This window comes from Suncus etruscus, chromosome 5 (genome assembly GCF_024139225.1).
Source record: "Suncus etruscus isolate mSunEtr1 chromosome 5, mSunEtr1.pri.cur, whole genome shotgun sequence".
NCBI lineage: Eukaryota > Metazoa > Chordata > Mammalia > Eulipotyphla > Soricidae > Suncus > Suncus etruscus.
In genome coordinates, this window is record NC_064852.1 from 20,557,918 (window position 1) to 20,582,919 (window position 25,002).

General features: G+C 57.3%; 3 protein-coding genes and 1 non-coding gene across 4 annotated transcripts in view; 3 read left to right on the forward strand and 1 right to left on the reverse strand.

Moving 5' to 3' along the window:
- Window positions 1-25,002, forward strand: part of LOC126009287 (surfeit locus protein 1) — a 161,258-nt gene that overhangs the window by 45,331 nt on the left and 90,925 nt on the right. The gene's annotated exons all lie outside the window — the stretch shown is intronic.
- FAM163B (family with sequence similarity 163 member B) overlaps window positions 1-25,002 on the forward strand; it is a 174,463-nt gene that overhangs the window by 15,955 nt on the left and 133,506 nt on the right. The window lies entirely within an intron of this gene.
- Window positions 532-23,577, reverse strand: ADAMTSL2 (ADAMTS like 2). The gene is made up of 19 exons (XM_049773750.1): window positions 23,298-23,577; window positions 22,227-22,317; window positions 21,779-21,906; window positions 21,149-21,224; window positions 20,303-20,405; window positions 19,753-19,898; window positions 19,525-19,648; window positions 18,016-18,096; window positions 16,248-16,423; window positions 11,145-11,448; window positions 9,904-10,249; window positions 6,735-6,832; window positions 5,668-5,794; window positions 4,943-5,156; window positions 4,388-4,543; window positions 3,731-3,901; window positions 3,213-3,389; window positions 1,471-1,615; window positions 532-872 (listed from the first exon to the last, which is right to left on the reverse strand). Exons 2-19 carry the CDS (start codon window positions 22,314-22,316, stop codon window positions 757-759), a joined length of 2,778 nt encoding a protein of 925 aa, XP_049629707.1. The 5' UTR covers window position 22,317; window positions 23,298-23,577; the 3' UTR covers window positions 532-756.
- TRNAG-GCC (transfer RNA glycine (anticodon GCC)) lies at window positions 9,369-9,439 on the forward strand. The gene has a single exon. It is a non-coding gene; the product is annotated as a tRNA-Gly (tRNA).

A 25,002-nucleotide genomic window follows, 5' to 3' on the forward strand; every position in this document is an offset into this window, starting at 1 on the left:
GCCCGTGAGCTGGACACCTGCCAGTCCCCTTGTTTCTTTAAGGTCTCCAGATCTTATGACCTGTTCTCCCCCAATCCAGCTGCACTGTGCCACAGTGAACCCCATTTCACAGTGGGATATGATATCCAGCTTTCCACCCTGACAGCAGCCCTGATGCCCCCCCATATCTTAGGCAAGCGGCCATCTAAAAGATCAAGAAGTAGCATGCTGGAGGTCTGCACCCCTTTTTCTGTGCTGCCAATTATCTGGGGTTCAGCCTATTGGGCTCCACCAGCTCTCCAGCTTCTTCCACGTCCTCCCAGAGCTCTTCTGGGCCTCCTTGTCCCCCAAAACCCATGCAAGTCACCGAACTCTGGAATGAAACTCAACTCAGACCCAACACTGGGGTCTTGCACGCCCAAATGCCACTCCTGGCAGACATGTATGCCCTTCCCTTCTTCTTCCCCAGGAAGCCAGAAGCCATGAGCCTCATAATGTCCCTACAAGGGGGAGCCCACAAGCCCCCAACAATACAGAGCCAAGAGCCAAAAACCCCCCAAAACACTTTATTGGCACATGGAAGGCAGCACTGCAGGGAGCGGGGACTCAGCTCCTCCGAAACCCGCATCCCAACAGGCCCACTGGCGGGGCTGGAACCCGCCACCCCTGGCAAACTGCTGGTCAGGACTCGGATCCTGGGGGGCTCCCCTTTCTGGGGGGAGGCCGGTCCTCGGTGGCATCTTCAAGAGAAAAAGTGTCCCTGGAGGTCCCAGGCACCTAGTGCGGGGGCCGGCAGGAGCGACAGCAGGCTTTGCTGTAGTACCAATGGCTGCAGAGGTTCACCTTGATGGCCAGGGCGCAGTTGGTGCCTGGCTGGTCCTGGCAGCTGTCATCTGCAGCAGCAGGCGGGGTCATCAGTGGGGAGGCCAGGGCAGGTTGTGCCCTGCTCTACCCTTGTGTCCCAAGGCAGCCCCTTCGTACACAGCATGCATTGGTATATGCGGGCTTGTGTGCACATAATTGGTACATGCAGGGGTATATACCCTCCATGCCATGCACATGCTCTTTCCATACCACGTACATGCACCCTCCATACTGTGCACGCTCTCATTCTAGGTATGATGCATATGCACCCTTTAACTGGCACACATATTCTTTACTTTGCACATGCACCCTCTGTGCCATGATGTACATGCAAATATACAATACACACAGAGGCATACTCTGGCCTTTCCAGGGATACCTGCTCCCTCCCGCTGCCCTTTTACTGCCCAGTTCCCCCTAGGGATGATACAGATACATCCCACTGACCCCCAGTACCCAGGAAAGGGATAATGCCTGGACCTGAGATCCTTCTGATTAAAGACTATGCCCTCCTGAATTCGGTCCACCTAGCCTTGCCTGGATTTCCATCCAGTGTGCCTAGCAGAATCTTGGCCTACTCCAAGCTCACTGCCTTGGTGTGTGCAGGAGTGAAGTGACCACCCTCACCTGGAGGCTCTGTGGGGCAGGGCTGTAGGTCGCATGCTTGTCTGCCCACTGGCTTCACCAGGGGATCGCAGCCTCGCACGATGTCAGCCCCCTGGTAGCACTTCACATCTCGCATGCGCACGCCCACCCCGCAGGTCTTGGTACACTGGGGAGGGGGCGCAGGCAGCCTGAGCGGTGGCCAGTACAGGCAGGACCCTCTGAAAGTCTCCGCTTGAAGTGCCGGGGGACCCCCATGAAATGCTGTGGGGGCACATTCCCAGGAACAGACCATCCCTACCCCCACAGCCCTGGGGCGTCAGCAGGGGGTGAGGGCAGAACAAAGGCATCCTGCCCTCCTGCCACTGCTGTCACCCTGTGCAGCTGCCCTCAGATATTGCTTCCAGGTTCAGCCCCTCCATAGCGCTTCACCTGGAGCTCCTGGCCTGCTGCCCCACCTGTGGAGGGTCTCTGCTCATCTCCCAGGCTCACCTGCCCTTTCCACCCTTCTCTCCAGAGCCCTCCACCCTTTTGGTCCTCCCTCAGGATCTAATCAGGCTTTATGGGAAGCCCCACCACTCAGCCCCTTCCCTGACCTCCTGGAATCCTTTGTGTAGGCAACTTGAGTGAGTGAATGAGTGAATGAATGAATGGATAAACGTGTAAATGAATGAAGGAGTGAATGAATGAATGAGTGAGTTAATACATGAATGCATCTGGAGCAATAGCACAGCAGCAGAGCATTTGCCTTGCAAGCAGTCGACCCGGGGATGGACCTGGGTTACGTTCTCATCATCCCATATGGTCCCCTACATCTGCCAGGAGTGATTTCTGAGTGCAGAGCCAGGAGTAACCCCTGAGCACTGCCAGATGCACCCCCAGGGCCCCACTCACCCTCTGTTCCAAATAGGGTGGCACTAAGGGAGCTCCAGATATGCCCCTCACAGTGCCTAAACCCTGAACGTGAGTGTTGGGGAGACTTGGGATGGCAGCCCCCCCCCCCGAAGAGCCCAGAGGTGAAACACAATGAGGAGCTCCCCAATGCTACACCCTTAAGGCTCCAAGTTGACCAGGAGGGAATGGAAGTAGGGACTGCTGGGGACTCCAAACCACAACCCTGCCCCAGCTGTCCTGGCACCAGGACCTGGCCCCACTACCACACACCACACACCACAGTGGGGCCCCAGTCCACTCCAGCTCCCTGAAGCCCTGTCTCACACGAACAGAGGTTAGGGATGTCGCTGCCACGGGTTCTTCTCCTCCGCCTGCCACTGGGGCCCAAGGCCTTGCACCCCCAGAGTTGTGGGGACCCCCAGGTGGACAGCAAGACAGCGGTCATGGGAGACTACAGGAGAGGAGGTCTGTCACCTACTTTGGAACCATGGGAACAGAAGGAGACCCTGGACAAAGTGGAGCTCCACCAGCTCACACCTAGGGACCTCAAACTGAGCCCCAGAAGCCCGACCCTTCTAATGGCCCCTGCCCCAAGCACAAGACCAGTAGCCCCAGACCCCAGCTCTGCACTTAGGCCCTATCTGGTTCAGCCCCAAATACTCATGCTCCCCACCCCCCAGATCACTCTGCCCCATGATGAGCTTTGTACTCACACCAGTACAAGCCCTAAAGCAGGAAGGCTCCTAGGGAGGATCAGTCCCAGAGGACTTTCTGGAGGAGGTGAGGTGACCTGCCTTTCCAGATGGAATCTCTGATGTGGGCTGCACGGGCGTAAGGAGCATCTGGGCTGGGGAAATGTGGCCCATACTCACCTCAGACCAGGGGCTCGTGTACCACTTGAAGCAGGGCCTCTCAAAGCACGTGCTCTCCTCAGCCGGCTTTTGTGCCAGGCCACACTCAGAGCCACTGCGCGCCTGTGGCTTCCCGTTGGCCAGTTGCATGCACAGCACTAGGCGCCTCTTCACGCCCCGGCCGCAGGTGGTGTTGCACTGGGGTTCAGAAGGTAGGATTAGAGGTCAACAGAGGACTGGCATGCAGGACCCCACCGTGGCCAATATTGGGGAGGACCAGATGGCAAGATCTCCTAGACACCCCACAAGTCAAAGCAGCCAGAGTCAACAGGAGCTGCAGCACTGGGACCGAGGCTGCAAAGCGATGGTGGCCATAGGAACCAGCGAAGGGAAACCACAAGCAGAAGAGGCTCAGTAGAGAATCTGGGGAGCAAGAAGGGGCAGAGCCAGCTGCCCAGTCCTTGCTTTCCACACTGGGGAGGGGTTGCACAGAGGCCTGAACACCTGCAGCCCTGGGGGCCCTATACTGGGGGACTCACCCGCTCCCAGTCCTGGGCCAGCCAGTGAGCAGGGCAGTTCTTGTCCCCGCAAGGGTGGATGGCCAGAGGCTTGGCGTCCGCCTGGCACTGCGACTCAGGCACCACACGGCCCTCTGCTGTCTTGCAGTAAACCTGCCTGATGGTCCGGCCCTGCCCGCAGCCGCCGCTGCACTGCAGAGGGGCAGGGTCAGAGGGCACTGCCCCTCCAATAAACATGCCCTGAAGCCAAAACCCAACCTCACCCTCTCCACAAGCCCCCATCCCCTCCTGATGAGTACTCATCCTCTCCCCACAAGCCCCCAATCCTCCCCACACCATCACTGGCAAGGGGGAGCAGTCGCCATGACAACCCTCTTTAAATAACTTTCTGTGAAATCTCACAGGAGCCACAATAAAGACTCAGCAAGAGGCTCTGGAGGTTCAGGAAAGATGGGGTGCACCCAGCCCCCCAGGGGGTTCCCATGCAGATAAGAGGGACATATACAGACAAGGGTGTGTGGGGAAGACTGGGCCATTCCCCGGGCATAAAGACTTTGAGTCTGAGTAATAAAAGGGAAAAGGTTGGGGAAGGGGTCTCCATGCCCCATGGCTTTGCCCAAAGAAAACACAGAGAGGTATACAGAAGCCTGTCCCCCTAACCCTGCACCAGCTGCTCACCGGGCCCCAGTCAGAGACCGTCCATTGGCGGTCACAGGGGGGGCCCGTGCACCCCTTCTCAGCAACGGGCCTGGTGTTGGCATCGCACAGTTTCTCATCCTCTGAGCAGCGAATGTGTCTGGTCACCACGCTCTGTTCCCCACACTTGGCTGTGCACTGCGGGGAGTGGGGTGGTGCAGGGTCACGTGAAGGTCAAACTGTCCTTTTGGAACCCTTATTCTCCCTCTACCAGCTCAGATCACTTTTTTTTTTATTTTGGGGTCACACTCAGTAGCACTCAGAGGTTACTCCTGGCTCCACGCTCAGAAATGACTCCTGGTAGGCTCGGGGGAGACCCTATGGGATGCCGGGATTCGAACCACCGTCCTTCTGCATGCAAGACAAACACTCTACCTCCATACAATCTCTCCGGCCCCTCAGACCACTTTTGTACCTCCACTGGGGCCAGAAGACCAGGCTGACCCCAGAGACTTGGAGACTGATCCCCACCCACACAAGATCACGACCACCATAACCACGTCCATTGTAGAATAATGCCACGCCTCTGGCACCCACCTCAGACCATTCGGACATCTCCCACTGGGGCCCGCAGGCCGGGTTGCGGCAGGTCTTGCGCTCCTCTGGCCGCACGGCTTCGGCTGCTTCGCAAAGGTCACTGTATACAGAGCTGTCTAGGCCCGGCGACAGCATCTTCCAGCAGCGCACAATACGCACCTGGAAGCCTTCCCCGCAGGTGCGCGAGCACTCGCTCCAGCTGCTCGTCTCCCACCTGCCTCGGGAGGCGCCACCTTCAGCCTCAGGAGCGCCTACAAGACCCTCCCTGTCCTTGCAAGCTCGTCCTGAGCACAAGGAACCTGGCTCCCTAGGTCTGGGGTACAGTCCCCATGCCCAGATGGACCAGGGAAGCTCCAAATGCAACAGAGGACCCTTGATAGAGCAGATTTCCCCTTAAAGAAGACGAGGCAGGGACTAGTAGACAGAGGGATCTCTACACCTCCCCACACCCTTGGGTGCCCCACACCCCAGGATAGACACAGTCTCAGAATCCAGGGTGAGCTTTTAGGGCTCTGGAAACTTTCAACTGTGATGAGAGTGCAAAGGCTGAATGCAGAAGCAGGGCAGTGCCCACTTGGAACTTGGCAGGAAGAGACAGTGGGGCAAGAAATAGGACAGATAGTGGGGCGTGGAGCACGGTGGGCAGACTGGTATGCATGGAGTGCAGTAGAGCCCAACAGCACACAGTGTCATCCGTGCCCCTCTGCTGCACTAGGCACAGGTACCTGGGCTGGCACTCTCTCCCCACACAAAACTCCTGCACTGGCTCAGGGCGTGTCAGGGCATCACAGTAGCTGTCATCCACCTCAATGCCATCGTAGCGGACACACATGGCGTAGGTCGACATGACTCCTGAGCACAGGGGCAGGACGGAGGTCACCACCTCTCAGCACAGCTGCCCCCAGTGTGTTTGCAAATGGGAGAGGGATGGGGACCACCTGGTAGAACTGTGGCCGTCACATGGAGTCAATGTGGGAGTCTACACTTTCCCAAACCCCAGCCTCTCTCTTCTTCCTCTCACCGCCAGACTCCAGCCCAATTTCAAATGTCACTGAACATGGGCTTTCAATAAATTCAAATCAGCCCTAGGACACAGAGGCCAACAGTGCAGGTGTTAATTTTTACTAATTCAACCACTTCAACCACTATCCATTAAGGGACTGTAGATGGATGATGGATAAGGAGGTGATGGGTGGAAGGGCAGAGAGAGATGATAGATGGATGTGAGGGTAGTGGGAGAATAGATGATGTGTGAGTAGGTAAGAGATGGATAGATTATGAGTGGGTGGAAATGATGAATGAATTATGGATGAATAGAGATAAAGATGGATGGTAGATGAATGGATGAATGGTGGATGGTGGATGGATGGTGGATGGATGGTGGGTGGTTGGTGGATGGTAGATGAGTGGATGAATGGTGGATGTGTGGAAGGAAAGTGGATGAATAGTGGAGACAGTGGATGATACTTGGTGGATGGATGGATAGTGGATGATGGATGGTGGATGGATGGTAGAAGAATGGATGAATAGATGAACAGAGATAACAGATGGCTGAATGGGAGGATGACTGGGTGGGTTGGTGGATACAGGATGAAACCCTGGCAGTGCCAGCCTCACCAGGCTCCTGAATATGCCATGAGACATGCAGACCTCATTGCTTTCCTGTGTCCTGCCCCCTCCTATATCAAGTTCTATCCAGGACCCCTGCAGCCATAACTACACTAACCTTTCCGGGCCTAAAGTGGCCAGACCAAAGGATGCATGGAAAAGGACCCCTCACCCAATATGGTACCTGTGGTGCAGGTGGCGCTACATGGCTCCTGGGATGAAAGTTTCCAGCGGTACATGTCAGCCGGGCTCACGCCTGGCCGGCGCCCCGTGGGCCTGGGCCTGCAACAGATGGAGCAGAGACATTTGACCTGAGACAGGGAGGTGCTCCCCACTGCACCACAGGCCAGCCTGACTGAACCTGGGGCCCTACCACTTGTCACAGGGAGAGAATGGGGGTTAGGGAGCATTCTGGGGGACAGGCCAGAGACGGATCTCCCAAACACGTGAATTACCTACGTCACACATACCACATTAGCTCCTTCAGAAAGTGAGGCTTCCTAGACTGTGAGCTGTTCATACCGGGCAGTCTCCTCTCCCCACCAGCTCCCCAAGAACTGAGAAGGGACTGAGTATTGCTCAGCTGAGACAGGACTCAGCTGTCCCACACACCCCACCTTGCCTGTGCTGGGGCTAGTTCAATAGACAGCAGGTGCAGTTAAGCCTCTAACTGAGCCAGGAGCCCATGCAGTTGAGCTGGTGACAGCAGCCATAAGGGTCCCTAAATGTCCCAGCACTTGGGCTGCTGCTTCTCACCGTGCCTGGGTCCATGCCCATTAAGCACAAGGGCACAAGGGCCTGCACTCAGGGAGCTGAGTCACTGCAGGACAGCAAACAAGGGGTGCAGCAACTGTGAGGGCACCCCACACCCAGGGCACCGTCAGGGGCCAAGAGAAGGAGGACAGTGTTAGGGACACTGCATTAGGGACACTGTTGGAGTCGGGAACATTGAGGCAGGAACTGAGCCAGCAGTACAGCCAGGCTGGAGAGCAGAAGACACAGTTTGGGGGTGTCCTCCTGTTGAAATCTTCCCCCTGACCCACCTGCTATAGGTTTATGGATCCATACCCCTCACCCCTTCTTTCAGCAGCCTGAGGACCCAGGAGGACAGACGAGCCACGTTTGTGTCCCTGTATCCCACTCAATGCTTGATTCAGCCCAGACAGGACGAAAATAACCAGGGAGCTGGGCCCAGGGATTTCTAGAGGGGCTGCCCACGCGCAGCCCAAGGCTCCCCCATTCCAGTCTGCTCCCAGGAAAAGGGCCCCGAGACCACTCCACACCCCTCCTCCGGGTGGGGGAAGCCTAGCTTGGAGGCTGGCCTGGCCCAAAATAACCTCCTGCTCAGCCTTTGATGTCGCCTCCCCTGCAGACACGACTTCCTGTGTTTGGACAAAGCGCAGACAGGGCTATTGAGTCTGTGGCTCCCGACACCCGCCCTGTGCAGGCTCCGCCAGGGGGGGCCCTTGCCCACCCCAAACTGGATCTCACCGCCCACCCAGCCCAGCCCAGCCCTGAAACCCAGCAAGATTGTGTATCTGTGCGTGCGTGTCTGTGCAGGGCTCATGCATGTATGAACATGTGTGAGTGTGTGTGTGTGTATATTTGAGTGTGTGAATCAGCAGAGTGCATGTGTGTGACTGTGTGTGAGTGTGTGAGCATGTTGTGTGTAAGTGTATATGTAAGCATGTTGTGTGAGTGTGTGTGCGTGTGTATCTGAGCATGCTGAATGTGTTCCCACACTGAGCTTGGCTGAGCATAGCTCTGCAGCAACCAAACATCACGTCCCTGTGCACCACCAACTATGACCGCAGCAGATAAAACGGAACTCCAGGACCCACTGCTTATGCTCAGGCAGGCCTAGACCCCTCCAATGTGGGCACAAGCCTGCTCCCCCAGGGGCCAGAGGGTGGCCAGGAAGTAGGGTGTAGCGGGAGTCCCTGTCACCTGCAGCACAAGGAAGGTCATACCCATCGTCAGCAGCCCACTGACCTAGCCTTTGCACACATGCAGTTAGGCCCCATCAGGTTTCATTTCCTTGCTGGTCACTCTGCTGGAACGAGGGGCACTCCTTAGTTGAGAAGGACCCCTCAGTTTGGGAACCCTGAATCTTACATGCCAAGCCTGAGCTCCTGCCCCTGAGCTTCCGACCCTCAGGGAGATCCTCATTTCCTCTCACAGTGCACAGCCCTGCCAAGAAGCAGCAGACCCTCAAAGTACCTGAGAGACGCAGTGCTGTGAGCAGGGTCACATGGGCAAATACACCCCATGGGGCCCCTAAGACTGTGTCCTCCAAGAGACCCAGAGGCCCTGCACCTCCAAGACGGATCCTGGCATTCCCTCTCCCCCCCCCCCCAGACTCTGCACCTCCCTGCAGTTTCCACCCCAGGCACTAAGCCTTCCTCAGCCTCAGAAAGAAGCTGGACAGAGAAGGCTCTGGAGCCCTTACTCTGTGGTACATGTCCTGAGTCTCACAAGATGTGGGCTCAGGAGAGCTGGAGCAAGGAGCTCAGGGGTGCCCTGGTGTCATCTCTTACGGGCAAACCCTGAGCCGTACTCAGATCCCCCCAAAAAAAGTTTGTGGATGTCAGGAAACAAGGCCCTCCACTGTGACTAGTAAATCCCATCCTTCCTCCACCCTCAATCCTCCCTCCAGACTTGTCTTGACTCCTCCCTCTAGTCCTCCCTCAAGTCCTCCTTCCTCCATCCCTCCCTTCAGTCCTCCCACCTCAAGCTTTGAGCAGTCCCCAGGGACTGTCTCCTTGCTGACAGGCCTGGGCAACCCTATTCCCAGCTGCCCTATAAGAGAAAGTGACGAGCATGGGTGGTTCAGTGGTAGAATTCTCGCCTGCCATGCAGGAGGCCCGGGTTCGATTCCCAGCCCATGCAACTTTCTTTATGGGCCTGGAGAGAAGCACAGCGGTGTTTGCTTTGCAAGCAGCCGATACAGGACCTAAGGTGGTTGGTTCGAATCCCGGTGTTCCATATGGTCCCCTGTGCCTGCCAGGAGCTATTTCTGAGCAGACAGCCAGGAATAACCCCTGAGCACCACGGGGTGTGGCCCAAAAATCAAAAAAAAAAAAAAAAAGAGAGAGAGAGAGAAAGTGAAGAACATCCCTAGCTGTTTGTCTAATGGTTCTATCTACAATGCCTGGGGTCCCTGCTGTCACTGGGTATGCTTGTTACTGGTTTTCTCCACTTGCCATCATGATGCCCTGGTATTGTTCCCAGTACTGTCCAGTGTCTCTGCCATCCCTGCCCCCCAGAGTCAGGAAGGACACAGAACCCAAAGTGGTACCTCTCACTCCTGCCCTACAGCCCCTGAGCCCCTAGATGATGGGGGTGGTCCCTACCTGGCCTTCTGCGTTCTGTTTCCGGTTGAGGCAGGGAGGCTGCTGTTGGGAAACAGGGCCTCGGAGGAAGAGTTGCTCACACGATCAGTGCTCAGCTCCAGGTAGATGCCAACGCCCTCGCCACCCTCAAGGCTGTCCCTGTCCCCCAGGAGACTGCTCTTTGGCACGCTCTGCACGAAAATGCTGTTCGCCGTGTCATTGGACACCAATTCGGATGAACTGGAGCCCGCAGCCTGGAGCTGATCGGAGATGGCATTGGCCGAGGGAGGCGCCTGTGAGGGGTCACGGGAGATGGCCTCCTGGTCATCCTGTTCCCCTGCGGCAGCAGGTCCAGTACTGTTGCCGACTGTGGAGGAGAGAGGCTAGCCTGAGGCTCCTTCCAGAGGACAACAGCCAAGAGCACACAGTGGAGGAAGGCAAGTGGGCTGGAGGAGTGGGGGCCCTGTGCTGGGGCTCACTAGGGTCTCTTCAAATTCCTGTCCAGGACCAAGGAATAGCAATGCAGATATAGATAGTTCTTGCCTTGCACACGGCCCCGACCTTAAATGAATCCCCAGCTGACCAAGTATGCCAGTAATCCCTAAGTAATCACTACGGGCAGAGTCAGGAGTGATCCCTGAGCACTTCGAAGAGTAATCCCCTGGGCCCGGAGAAATAGCACAGTGGCGTTTGCCTTGCAAGCAGCCGATCCAGGACCAAAGGTGGTTGGTTCGAATCCTAGTGTCCCATATGGTCTCCCGTGCCTGCCAGGAGCTATTTCTGAGCAGACAGCCAGGAGTAACCCCTGAGCAACGCCGGATGTGGCCCAAAAAAAAAAAACAAAAAACAAAAAAAAAGAGTAATCCCTGAGTGCAGAGCCAAGATTGAGCCCTGATCACCCCTAAAAGGCCCAAAAGCCAAACCCAAAAGCTAGAAGTGTCAGGAATACCCCTGGACTCTCCTGAAGCTGTAAGGGAATGGCTACCCCTCTTCTAGTCTCAGCTTCTGCCCCAGGATTAGGAGGGAATCCATCCTTTGCTGCCCCAAAACCCCAACACAGCTCTGAGAGCACCTCTTGCTGCAGAGTCCTGGGGCCTCCAGTCCTGTCCCCCATGTATAAGAAGGGATCCTGCCCAGGCCTATCTGGACTCAGGGTCCAAGTAAACCCCAGTAGTCCTGAGGGCCCTTGCCCCTCACACACACACACAATCAGCCCTACCAGCCCTAGCCCAGACCTTTGGCTTCTCCCTTGACCCTGTTACCTCGGATGCCTTTGCCCCTGGGGGGCTCTTCACAGGACCCCCCACCGGCCAGTGGACATAGTTCGTTGCTCTCAGGGCCCCTGCTCACAGCCAGTCCCAGGCTAGGGCCTGGCAGGCCCAGCAGTGGCTCAGAGGCACCCGGACCATAGGAGCTGTTGTGGCTGAGTAGAGCGGCCAATGGTGGTCCGGGCAGCTCCTGGCTGTCAGCCGAGGTGGGAGGGAAGCCATAGTAGCCAGCAGGCTGGGGCTGCACCAGCGTGTACTCGAAGGTGATGGACGGGCTCTTGCCATTCTGGTTCCATACCTGGAGGAGCAGAGGGCATGGTGGGACCCCTCTTCAGTCCCTGCATGTAGTACATTCTCCTACCCACCCACTCACCGCCCCTTCCCTCCCTGCAGTTTGTTCAGTGCCCAGGACATGGTGGATGCAGACTCTGTGGCACAGAAACTCTGATGCCCACCCGGGGCTCCTCCACCATGGTCAGGCAAGAGTCCACCCTCCAGGGCACCCACTGCCCCCAAACACTCCAGATGCAAAGTGGCCACCAGGGGGTGCACTGAGGCCTCTGCTCACTCTCCCCACATCTCAAGGTTCTCCTGGTGTTTCCAGAATCTTTTGTGAAGACATAGCCCACAGAAGTCCCAGGAAGGGGACTCTTGGGGAGGTGTTTAAAGTGCGACCCCAGAAGGGGCAAGGAGATGCTCCTCAGGAGTGCACGGTACAATAGGACCCCACTTTAGCCAGGCAGAACCCAGCTGGAAAAGGTTAAAGGCAGGCCTGGCAGGAAAGCCGGTGGAGAGGGCTGTTAAGAAATGGGAAAGGACCATGGACGGATCTTGACTCTGGAGGGCCCAAGGGTGTCCAGGGTAGCCAGGCATTGCTTTGTCACCAATGTCAGGCCAATCAGTTGAATCGCAAGAAAATATACCCTTGGCATGGGCAGGAGAGTGAGCAGGAGGGCCCAGTACCAAAGAATGGCATCCCCACCCTTCCAAACCCACTGCCCAGAGTACGATTTCACCCAGTAGAAGCGAGGAGTGGACACTCATGTGGGACTCAGGAAATACACTAGCAGTACTGACATATGCCTTGAGTCTTGCACTACAAAGGGCCTATTACCCACCACCAGACACACACACAGCCCACATAGCCCCGGAGAAGGTGCCAGCACTGCATCATCAGACCCTGATCCTTTTCACCACCGTCATCAGGAAAGGTAGGTTTGTAGGACCCACAGAAGTTGGCAGAGGTGGTAGTACTGGGGAGGTGGGTGGGACTAATATTGGCATGTTAGAATACGTGGGAGGGGCCTTGTGAGTGATGGACATGGTTTATGTGAGCATGGCCTGTGGGGGCCTTGTGGGCAGAGCTGAGGGCCCAGTGGGGTAGGGCCTACAGAGTCCCTGAGCAAAGCACAGGATGAGGGACTGGACCAGAAAGGCCTGGTGCCTGGGGAAGCTGAGAACCACACTCAGGGCAGTGATCTGGGCACCTCAGGGGATGGTGTACATGCATGGGGGTGCTGCAGGTTGGAAGACTCAGGAGATTGGAAAATGCACTCAGATACAAATTCAGGAATTAGGGGTGCTGGTGGGAACTTTCTCAGGGGGGGCGAGAGAGAGAGAGAGAAAGAGAACCACCGACTCCCCACACAACACCAATCTGGATGTTCGATAATGAGCAACAAGGCGTAGCCCGGGAGGCCTGATCCATAGGACCCACTGGACATAGCCAATGGGACAAAGGCAGATGGCTCAGGGCAGGTCAATCTCAGTCCACGCGTCAGAAATATCTGGACAGAGTAGGAGTTCCACCCCCTGTCCAGGTCCTGGAACCAAGAGCACCTAGTCCCTCACTGTTCCCCAATGTGCCTCTGGCCATGCACTGGGTCCTAGGCTGGAAAAAAGGGGTGCAAATCTCATCCTCATCTATCACTGGGAAAGCATGGGGGACCATCACACCCACTGAGAACTCCCGGCCCTCAGTCTTCCACTGGTAACAGTGTGGTCAGAGCTAAGGCCCAGCAAAGCTTAGTGGAGTCTGAGGTCCAGACATAGCCACATGCTGGGCAGTCAGTGCACCTTGTCTTAGAAAACTACAGCTCAGGGCCAGAGAGATAGCATGGAGGTAGAGCGTTTGCCTTGCATGCAGAAGGACGGTGGTTCAAATCCCAGCATCCCATATGGTCCCATGAGACTGCCAGGAGCAATTTCTGAGCAGAGAGCCGGGAGTAACCCCTGAGCGCTGCCAGGTGTGACCCAAAAACCAAAAAAAAAAAAAAAAAAAAAAAGAAAACTCCGGCTCACACTGACATTCCCCCTGATCTGGCATGCTGATCCCTAAGACAGGACATGCCCCCGCTCCATCCCAAATCACTAACCTGTCCTGACGATGGTTGCTGCTGCTAATGCAAGCCCTTCAAGGGTGAAGCCAGCTCCAGGAGGAGGAACAATTTAAAGGTGGGTCAGTTATTGGGGTAGAGCCAGTTTTCAGGGATGAGGCTAGCTCCCAGAGTGGGCCAACTTTCAGATAAAGTTAGCTCTGAAGGGGGGGGGGGGAATCCAGCTCTGGGGCGGAGCCAAACCTCAGAGGTAGAACATGATTTCAGGGGCTGAGCCATCTCTCAAAGTGGAACCAGCTCTTGGGGGTGAAGCCAACTCTTAGGGGTCTCAAGGATGGAGCCAACTATCAGCAGTCAGCTCAGAGGTGGAGCCAGTCTTCAGGGGTGGAACCAGACTTTAGAGGAGGAGCCAGATCTTAGGGGAGGAGTCTGCTCTCAAGAACAGGGCCAGGGCCCGGAGAGATAGCACAGTGGTGTTTGCCTTGCAAGCAGCCGATCCAGGACCAAAGGTGGTTAGTTTGAATCCCGGAGTCCCATATGGTCCCCCATGCCTGCCAGGAGCTATTTCTGAGCAGATAGCCAGGAGTAACCCCTGAGCACCGCCGGGTGTGGCCCAAAAACAAAAACAAAATGGAAAAAAAAAAAGAGCAGGGCCAGCTCAGAGGTGGAGTCTGTTCTCAGGGGCAGGGCCAGCTGTCAGGGATGGAGCCAGTTCTCAGGGGCAGGCCATCCCTGGACCACGACTTTCTCAACGTGCATTTCTCATCCAAGCAGAAACCCAAGCCCTGGTGATCCAGGTATATTCTATGGGACTGGGGGATGCCCCTGGAAGATAACTGACCCCACCATCCTCAGACCAGGAGGCATACCAGTAACCCCCAAAAGATGGGCAGAGGCCCACAGCCCAGCCACAACTCCTAAAAGGGGAAGACTGCATCCCCTGAGATAATGCACTCAGTCACAGAGATTTGGGATGCAATGTCTCTGTCTGGAAATGCTGGACCATGCACACAGGCCTTGAAGCTGCTGGTCTAGGGAACGTCAGGGACAGGAACTCAAACCAGCCAACTCTCCATGTCAGGCAACCCTGCCATGCTCGTTTTCAGGGGCACTGTTAGGGCAGGAGAGTAGAGACTGTGCAATGGATTCCCCAAACAGAATCTGGTAATACAGGGACCAGATCATGAGACTCACACATCCACACCTCTCTGATGCTCAGATACTGACCAGGGAAGGACCAAGTTTAACCTGGTAGAGCCCTAGAGTCCCTTTGGGAGTCCGGTGGCCAATTGATGGAGGCAGGGGCTCCCCCTGTGGCCCACAGGGTCCCTGGAGCTATAAGGCCTGTGGGCCCAGAGTACTGACACCCCACCAGGAAGCAGCCTGGCCTCCCTGAACATGAAGCTGATGGGTCCGCATCCAGGACCACAACAATGACACATCAGGACTGAGCCTGCACGTCCAGAGCTGGGTGGGACTTGGACCCAGATCTACACAGACTGGCTTGCAAGGTGACTCAATGTGCTGTCAAATTCCAATGGTCAGGGACAAGCAGATGGGGAGGAAGCAGGGTGCAGGGTACGTGACTGGATAAATGGGGACGCATATCCCAGGCATGAAAACTCAGATTAGACTCAGAACTCAGAGCACCAGAGGCTGAGTCATGTGACTTGGTGCAGGACAGTGGAGCGGTGGGTGGGGGGCCAGGTTAGTACTGAGATACATCCCCAGTGAGAACTCCAGAAACACCCCCAGAATAGAGTGGGGGACACAGCTCATACCCCAGAGCAAATGATATGCACTGCACAGGAATGTAGGCAATCTGGAGGTATCTAAGTATTGGGACTAACAGTTGGGCCCCGCCTCTCCTAAGTCAGAGCTTCTAAAGGTCACAGCCCTCCCCAAGGTCCAGTGCACTCGGTGAGGTTGGCCCTGAGCTCCTCATGTCTTCTCTGAGCCCCACCATGCATATCTCCCGAAGCCCTGCCTCCTCCTGAAACCACACGCCCAAACTGCCTTCCTCCAAAGCTACTTTCTGCTCTTACCACCATCCAAGAAAAGCTGGTTCATATAGCTCTAAGGAAAGATGTAAAATATGTGGGTCCCTCTATTCTGGGTTTAGGGGAGTCCTCAGCTAGGATCCAGTGGGAAGCTGGAGCAACAACCACCTGGGAGGCCAGAAGGCATACAGGTGACCCCCCAGAAGATGGGCGGAGGCCCTAAGCCCAACAATGACTCCCAGGTGACCTCTGGTAGACTGACCTCAGTGCATAGAGGACTGAAAGGTAGCTACACCCACCTTTCTCCCTGGAGGAAGCCAGGACCCCAGCCAGCGCACAGCTCAGGTGCTGAGGGTGCCCCTCAGAATTACCATCACTGTGCCGAACACAGCCTCTGCCTGCCCTGATTCCCTTCACCCCAAAGACCACCAGCATCTCTGAGAGTGTGGCAGGATTATGATCCTGCTCTTGGGAAGAGCACACCCCCCATGTGGGGGGGCCAGTGAGTCCATTTCCCCAGCCCCCTTTCAGAGCCCCCTGCAACCAGCTCCTGCTCGGCCACACTCAGCCACCAGGGGGCATGACCGACCGGTGCACCACAGACCCTGTCCAGATCAGGTCTTAGTAAGTATGAATGACAGAGGGAGCCAGAGACAGAATATGCAGGGACACTGCCGCAGGGAAAGGTATCACTGTAAGGAGTCACTGGAAGCTGCCCCCACCCCTTACACCTCATCCAGGCTCCAGCCCGGTACACACACCATGACGTTCAGCGCCTGGTTGGTGGGCCCCTGGGCCACGATGTACTCGATGCCCGTCTCGTAGACATCCATGGGCCTCCGGTACTTGACCACAGTGCCCGCGATGTTGAAGTTCTTGGGACTGTCTACCTGGAAGTTGCCGTTGAAGAAGTAGGAACCCGCTTCGTCTGCCAGGGCTGCGAGGGCAGAGCTGGGTAAGGCTTGGGGCCAGCTAGGGAGGAGCCTCAGGTGCTCCAGACAGTCAGTGGGGAGCCTGGGACTGTCTGGGCACTGCTCAGCCCCCGTGTGGGTGCTGAGGAGCACAAGCGTGGTTGAACTCGGCACCCACCGCCCTCAGGTGCCTTCGGGGGCACCACACACTTGCCTGAGGGGCTGAGGGGAGTGAAGCAGCATGAGTGGACTCAGAGGTGCATGGGCCAGCATGCCAGGGAGGGGCCCACTAACCTCCAGGACACCCTGGACATCTCTGGCACAACAGAACTCCCCCCCAATTGCCATATTCTACCCCACATGCTGTTGACCTTGGCCTGACCAGCCTAAGGGTGTCAGCACTGTGGTGGGCCCCAGGGTGTATGTGGAGAGGCTGAAGAGAAACCAGGGACACCCAATGCTAAGTGTATGCAGGCCTCAGAGAGGACAGGGCCATTTCTGGCTGTGCAGAGGAAACCCAGAGCCCGGCAAGGAGGCTGGTACACTGTCCAAGGGGTGTCCTGAGATCAGGTTCCAGGAGAGGCCAGAGAAGAAAAGAAGGTTCCAGAGAAGGGAAGATGAGGGGAAGAAGGGGAGATGATGGGAGGAGGGAAATGAGGGGAGGAGGAAGATGAGGGGAGGACAAAGATGAGGGGAGGGGTGATGTTGAAGACTCGCTTCATGTCCCCCTTAAGTCACGGAACAAACAATGCATGAATAAGAGCGAATAAGAACGTGTGGTGCCATGTGAGGTGTAGGTTGGTGCATGCAGGGTGAGGTAGAGGTGGTACAGGTTGGGTCTCAGGGTGTGCCCCACATGAAATGCAAGCAGGGTGGGGTTTCCAGGTGGGTTGCATGAGGATAGGGTACCCCCAGGTGGGTTTATAGGGTGGGGTGTCCCAGGTGACATAGTTTGTAGCATCAGGCCTTGCCTTGCCTGTCAGCTCCCAGCAAGGTGTACACCCCTCATGCTCTCCTGGTGCCCAGAACCCACCCCCCTTGTGACTCTGGGTACAGTGCACAGCTCTCAGTGTAACCCAGGAGTGTAGTGGAAACTTCTGGTTCTTAGCAAAACCTCCACCTTCTCCTAAGGTCTCCTCCTTCCCCACAGTCATGATCTGGGATCCTGAAATGCCTGGGGGTACGGGTGGAGGAGATCTCCCTCCTGAGCCCTGGCTCACGTGATCTCCCCAGCCAGGCTCACAGATGTTCTGATGCACAGGTAAAGCCAACAAACCCTGTGAGTCTCACAGTGAGTCCCGCTGGACATCAGCCCTTGGCCAGTGTGCAGATAACAGGTCTAGTGGAGGACCTCCATTCCATATGTTCCCCCATGCCACCCATATCCTCTTGCACTGCCCAGCAGCAAGAAGTGACTGACCAGCCCTCCCCACCCATCTCCACCCATGGCCTCACCCTGCTCTGAGACTACTTGTTAGCTCTGGTCAGTCTCACGTGGGCACCCCTGTTACATGTCCAGGCTCCCCCTCCCCAGGCAGCAAGCAAGTGAGCGATCCACCAGGACAGTCTCTCCCCGTGGGAATGGAAAGGGGTCACAGTTCGGGCCCCCCATACGCACCCAGGACATCTGCAGATTTCTTCCGCTCCACGATCTGGATGTCTCGGGCACCCGCTGGGATGTGGGTGACCAGGGAGTAGCCTGGGGGTCAGACACGGGAAGCTGGGCCAACAACTTGCCACCCTCACCTGAGCGGTACTGCAGAAGGAAACCAGGCCCCAGGGACACTGCCACCCCCAGTTCCTGCCCATTGGCCCTTTCTTTGTGCCACCCCAGAGTTGGCATTGCCCTAGCCCAGACTAAAGGCCCTGGACCCCCTTCTGTGGGCCAGGGAGCAACCATGGCCCAGAACATGCAGCCCATGACCCATACATGCACAACTGAGAGCAGGCAGACACACTCACATTCACAGAAGGCTGCACATGCTAACAAGGGCACACACACACACACACACCCTGAGGCATGCACACAAAATACATGCATGCATGAAGACACATGAAGCAGACACAAAGCATGAATGCTAGCTTCATGAGGCGCTAATGCTCGCTTGCTCACACGCCACATGCAAGCACTCATGAAGCAAACATGATGCAGAGCACACTGCCTGCACACTCGCTCGACACCCACATAGCTTCTCTTCACATCGATAGTTTCCCCAGAACTGCAGAGCTGATGTCAAGCTAAGCTCAGAGCTGTCTGTGCCTCTGACCCACAGCCTCAGCCCTGGGATGCCCGCTCTGATCTCACCCACCTTTCCTGACATCCAGATTCATTCCCTTCCAGCCTCCTGAGTGACCAGAGCAACATCTTTCCAGGGCAGAAAGTCTTGCCCACCCCAAGTAGCCCATGGGAGGAACGGCCAGAGCTGGACTCAAATAACGGATTTGGATGGGTGCCCCCTGCCTGCTCTGAGGCTCTTTGCCTGTCGCACTCTGGTCCCCACACCCAACCACCTAACCCTACATCCTCAGGCCTGACTCAAGCTTCAGCTGCACGAGGGGCCAAAATGATTGTACAATGGGGAGGACATTTCCTAGCATGTAGTCAACCTGGATTCAATCCCTGGCATCCCACAGGGTCCCCTGAGCCTAACTACCAGGAGTACAGAGCCAGGAGTAACTCCTGAGCACGACTGGATATAACTTCAGAAAGTCCCCCAAAATAAAACATAAAAAACGATTCAGGGACCAGAGTAATAGCAGAGGGGAGGCCATTTGCCTTGCATGCAGCTGACCCAGGTTCGATCCCTGGCATCCCATAGGGTCTCCCTGAGCCTGCTGGGTGTGATTCCTGAGTGAAGAGCCAGGAGGAGCCCCTGAGTGGTCATCAGGTATGCTCCCCCCCCCCAAAAAAAAAGAAGAAGAGTCAGCTGCTAAGAAGTAGGAAGGGTGTATATCTGTTTTCCTCAATGACCCACTTTGTGGGCTCACAACCTAACTCTCCAGAAGCAGTTGGAACTCAGCAATGCCCCACCCACAGCAGGAAGGAGTCTCCAGAGGAGCCTGGAGGGGAGAAACGTGGTCGTGGCCCTGGGGCCTCCCTGAGGTGGGAGGCTGGCCAGGCTCTTACCAAGGTGCGGGGTTCCCTTGCGGTAGTTGCCCGTCACGTGGGTGCAGCTGCTCCCATCTCCCTGGCAGACGCCGCACTTGTCCAGCGTGTGGGTGGAGAAAAGTGCCCCGTCACAGCCGATGGGCTGCAGGGAGGAGGCGGGAAGGTCTGCTGGGGGCGCCCGGGCCACCCCAGGCGGGCCGAGTGGGCAGGCGGCGAGGGGGCCCTGGTGCTGCAAGGATTAACAACCTCACATTTTCCAGACACGCAGACCCCTCGCACGGCCGTGAGTTTGCAGGAGGTGCCATCCCGCGCTGGCACCATGAGCTGCCGCTGGCTGTCTCTGGTGGTGCAGTGCAGGTCACAGGGCTTGCTGGAGATGTGGATGTAGTCATCTGTGGGGGAACCTAGTTTAGGGGTGCCCTACAGCATCTCCCAGCACTGTGTGGGGCTGGACAGCAGGTTCAGAAGAAACAGCTGCTAGCTTGGGGGGTGATGTCCTCTGTTAAGAGGTACTGGGTACCCAGCACTAAGCCAGCACCCAGCATTCACCCAATACCCAGTACTAATACAGCACCTAGCACTAACCCCTATCATCAACCCAGCATCCAGCACTCACCTAGCATCTGGCAGTAACCCAATACCCAGCATCCACCCAGCCCAAGATAGGAAGTGATCAACCCCTTATCCTGCTAACTATCACCCATACCCACTGTCGAGCCCATCTCCCCTCCTGTTCCCTGGTCCCAGTTGCAGGGCCCTGTAGCTGGCTGCCCCTGCCTCTGCCCTGGGCCTGTACCGGGGTACAGGGGCTTCCACTGGTGAGTGCGGCCGTTGTACACGCGGGCATCAAAGGCACTGCACTGCTGCTCCCGGAAACTCCTGCCATCAGCCGGGCACTCCTAGGGGAATGTGGGCAGAGATGAACAGAAGTCCCCTAGCCTCTGGCCCACACAGGAAAGGTGCTGGGTCCCCCCAACTTTGGGTCATGCAGAAAGGGTGTCGGATTCCCCAGCTTGTATCTCATGCAGTGCCTAATGGCAGGGAGTAGGAGGGATAGGACGAGGGACCCCAGATCCAAGGGCACCCCTCAGATCCTCCCTTCAGTCCACTGCAGAGTCAGAGCTTCACTGAGGAAGCCCAGGGTGGGTGGTGAGCCCCCTGAAGTAGAATCCCAACAGGGGAGTCTCAGTCCCACACCCCTCACCCCCTCCTGCCCCCAGACCCTCATGTGTCCAACCAAGACAGAAGTTTGCAGGGCAGGACATGAATGAGATACCCCCCGAATAGCACCTGCTCAGGGCCAGGTCCAGCTTCCAGGAAAGGTGGGAGACAGAGCAAAAGTCAGCCCAGGACCAAGATGCAGGTCCAGCCTAATGAGGGCCAGGGCACCTGAGAGGGTCTGTTTTCCCAGAGCAGGAGGTGCAGGGCCAGTGTCTCAGGCACTCCCCAAGCCTGAGCTCTGAGCACCCCTCCCCGAGCTCTGCTCAGAGCACTGGGTGCAGCAAAGCACAGAGACAAGGAGACACGGGGCAGGCCAGTCATGGAGGGGCTGAGGAGCTGGGCATGGATGGGGTAAGGGACTAAGAATGGAGAGGTGAAGTTCCTGGCCCTCAGTGCTGTCCTGGATTCAGGGGGGCCTCACCTGGACATGGCACAGTTGGTACCGCTTGGATGTCCCCTCACAGGTCCTGTTCCCACCTCCCATGCCCGAGGCCTTCCTGGAGAAGACAGCAGGGTCTGAGCTGGGACCTCCCCAGGGTGCTCCATCCCCACCCTTCTCCCACCTCCTAAAGCACTCCATTGGGGGACTGGGTTCTTCTTGGGGAGAAGCAGTCCTCCTCTGACCCCCAGCACCACACTGTCTGATCACCCGCCCTGGCAGGGCAGGGCAGGGCAGGGCAGGGCAGGGCCCCTACAGACTCAGTGGGGTGTGGGCCCAGCATCTTCATCCTGCGGGCCAGTGCTGTGTGACGTGCCCAGGGTCACACAGCGAGTGCAAGGACATGACTCTGCAAGATTGGAGCCCAGGTTCACCCGCATTAAATGCCACTTCCGCCCTTCACCCCACTTTTCTCTGTGTGTCCCATACTCCTGCTATTTACCCTCTGGGTTGAGGACACTGCACCCACCCCCAAGGACCCCAGCACAGGGACCTACATTTCACAGGAGCCTGAGTTCAACCTGACACATGTCATGGCCACCCAGGGCCTGTGTGGACAGTCCTGAAGCCCTTCCCAGCCAGAGCCCCCACTGCACCCTGGGATTCATTCACCTCTGCTGAAGGCAGTGTCTCTCCTGAGAGGTGACCCCGGCCCCACAGCTACGGGAACACGCCGTCCACTTGGTCCACTCCCCCCACCAGGAGGTCGCAGCCTCAGTGGTCCCCTCCAGTCTGTTGTCCTGTGGGACATGGGAGGACATGGGATGGGTTCAAAGCCAATGGCTGGCCCAGGCAGCTGTGCACAGAGACCCACCCATTCCCCCCACACACACACCAACCACCCTTGAGCCGGTGTCTTCCCTCAAACCCTGGATTCCATCCTCTCAGGGTGTCAGGGTACTCCCAGGGCTCCTGGTCCTGAGTCTGGAACATTCCAGAACATTCTGTAGCTGGGGACTCCCACGCAGCCCGGAATGGGCTGGCCCGGGTTCTGCAATATATCCCAGTATGGGGAATGCCCTTCGCCCACAGACCCCAGAGACCAGCCTGCAAGGCCCACCTGGGTGGGGAGTGCACTCCCACTTGCTGCGGCACCCCCTGCCATGAAGACCTCCACCAGCAGGAACCAGGCCCAGCATAGGGAGTCCATCCTGGGGGGACAGTCACATCAGCACCGCCCAACCGCCAAGAAGCACAGACTACTCCAGGATGTCTGGACTCACAGTCACTGCCCACTGGGTCCTGTGGAGGTCCCGTGGGGGATGGATCTCCACACACACCAGGAGCTGTCTGGGCCTCCCTCCCTGGAGAAGGCAAAATAGGAGTGCACAGCCATGCCTCTATGCTGTGGTCAGGTCTTGCTCCTCCAAGTCAGCACCCCAAAAGCTCTCCTGGACCTCTCTTCCAGAGCGAGGCAAGGGGAGCCTGTATCCCCCAAGACGCCCCCCTTCTGGGAGGTATGATGAGGCCTTTTCAGTCCACCTCACACCTCATGTGCTTGGGCCACCTGGAAATGGGGGGCTCTGAAAAAACCCCAGCCCAGGACTCAGGACTCAGATAGGGGCCCTGAGTGACCCAAACCCATGTGTCTGAGTGGGGGGGGGCTTCCCTGCTGGGCAGGAAAAATCCCCCACATGCCCCCACCATTCATCCCAGACCTCCAACACCTGCATTTCCCTAAGACATCCCATCTGGTTGCTTCAGAATCCCCATAACTCCAGAGGCAGAAAGGAGGCATCCTGAAGACCTCCAGCTGCCCAGAGCCACACACACACCCCTGTCCCCCATACTCAGAGCCCCCTTTGGGATCACAGGGCTAATCGGTGCAGCAGTGCAGTCCTACAGACTGGAGACAGGTGCTGGCCTCACACCTGGTTCCCATTAGGGCCCAGACACACTGGCTTGGGGCCAGCCCAGGGACCCCCCTCCCTGGGGTGCAGCCTGTCTACAGGGGTGTCTGAGACGCACTGATGGGAGCCAGGGGTCACTCTGGCTGCCCTTCCCCAGGGGTCCCGAGCCCCCAAAGTCCTCCTTCAGTTATGTAACAGCCCCCCTAAGGGACTGAGGAGGGGGCTCTGGGTCGGCTGGCCTGGCCTGGCAGGCTGGGGTGCGGACGCCCAAGGTGGCCTACCTGGCCCAGGGTCAGCAGGTTGTTGTCCAGGAGGAGGAGGAGGCCCGGGGTGGGCAGGCCAGGTGTGTGGGCAGCCCAGCCCCACTTCAAAGCACCGGAGGGCTTCCCGGGGAAGCAAGCCGGCCCGGTGGCGGCAGCTGCACCACGGCTGCCTTTATAGCTGTCAGACAGACTGGGCGGAACTGGGCTCCCCGCTCCCCGCCCGCCGCCTGCTGCCGCCCGCCGCTCCGTTAACCCCCTCAGCGCCTCTGGAGCCCGGCCAGGCCAGCCCAGCTGCGAGGGAGAGGGAGGCGCCCGCCCGGAACTCCGCACCCGCGGCCAGACCAGACTGAGGGTCCAGATGGGGCGGCCCCGGGGGAGGTGGTGGCTGCCCCGGCCTCGATGTCTCCCAAGTCGGCCTCCAGAGGGCTCCCCGACTCCGGTCGGCCCCCCAGGAATGCAGTCTGGGAGGAAAGCCCTGTCCGGCTGGGGCAGTGCAGCTCCAAGTGACAGAGGGAAACGCTGAAGACCTTTGTAAGGGCGCGTGCGGCTCCCCAGACACCCTGTCAGCCTGGCAAAGGCCCAGGCAGGTAGAGGGATGTGATGGGGACCCAGTTGGCCCAGGAAGGGCCCACTGAGCTGACCAGACAGATAAGTGCCAGGCTGGGGGGAAACAGAGCTCCGGAACTCAGGAACTACAGATGTGCATTCCGTTTGCCCAGGGACCAGGACTGAGGCCTGGGGTCCGGGTCCAACTAGGCAGCTTCTGACAGGCCCAGCCGGGGGTTCCAGCCTCATGTTCCTACACATCCCTGTGCACCCCGAGGTTTAGCACAGTGTGCTCGCCAGCCCTTCAGCCTGTCCTCAGTGCTCATCTCCTCCAGCAGCCCAGCAGGGAGGACAATGTGGTCCAGGGGCCTAGGAACTCCATCTACTCCTCACCCATCCAACCTCAGTCTCACAGAACAAGTGCTCCACAAGAGGGCTGCTGGGGCACCTGTGCTCACAAGTGCCCAGTGGGGCTTAGGGGACACCCCAGTGAAACATAGGTGAGGGGTCTCAGTGACCTTTAACAGCTTTCTCTGCCTGTGGTCTGTCCACACCTACCCCAAGGGTTGGAGACACAGCCACAGCGCCCCCTGGGGTAGGCCCATGGAAGTGTGGCCAGAGTAGTGAGTGAGGGTACTCCACGGGGCACTTGTCCTCCGGACATGCACCACGGGAGCACACCTGAGCTTGCCTGCACAGGATCCCAGACACATACCATGTGTGTGCAGACACACAGAGCATGTGTGTGCACAAGGATACATAGACACAGGATGTGTGTATTATATGGCCTAAAACATAGGACATGTGTTCATGCACAGGAGCATGGATCACATGCACAAAGGACACATGTACACACAAGCACAGGACACGTGTACAAAAAGCACTGGGCATGTTGTGCGCATGAACAGGATATGTGTACACAGCAAGGACCTTTTGCACACAGACACAGTACATACATATATGGAACACATATACACAGGACACGTTTGCACACAGACACAAGGCACAGGACGCATGATCACAGAAGCAGAACATGTATGCATACAATATAGGTCATCCGTGCAGACCAGAACAGGACAGGTAGACATACAGACACAGGACATGCATTCATGCATACAAAAACACACGTACACATAAGCATATGATATGTGCGCACAAATAGGACATGTGTGCAATA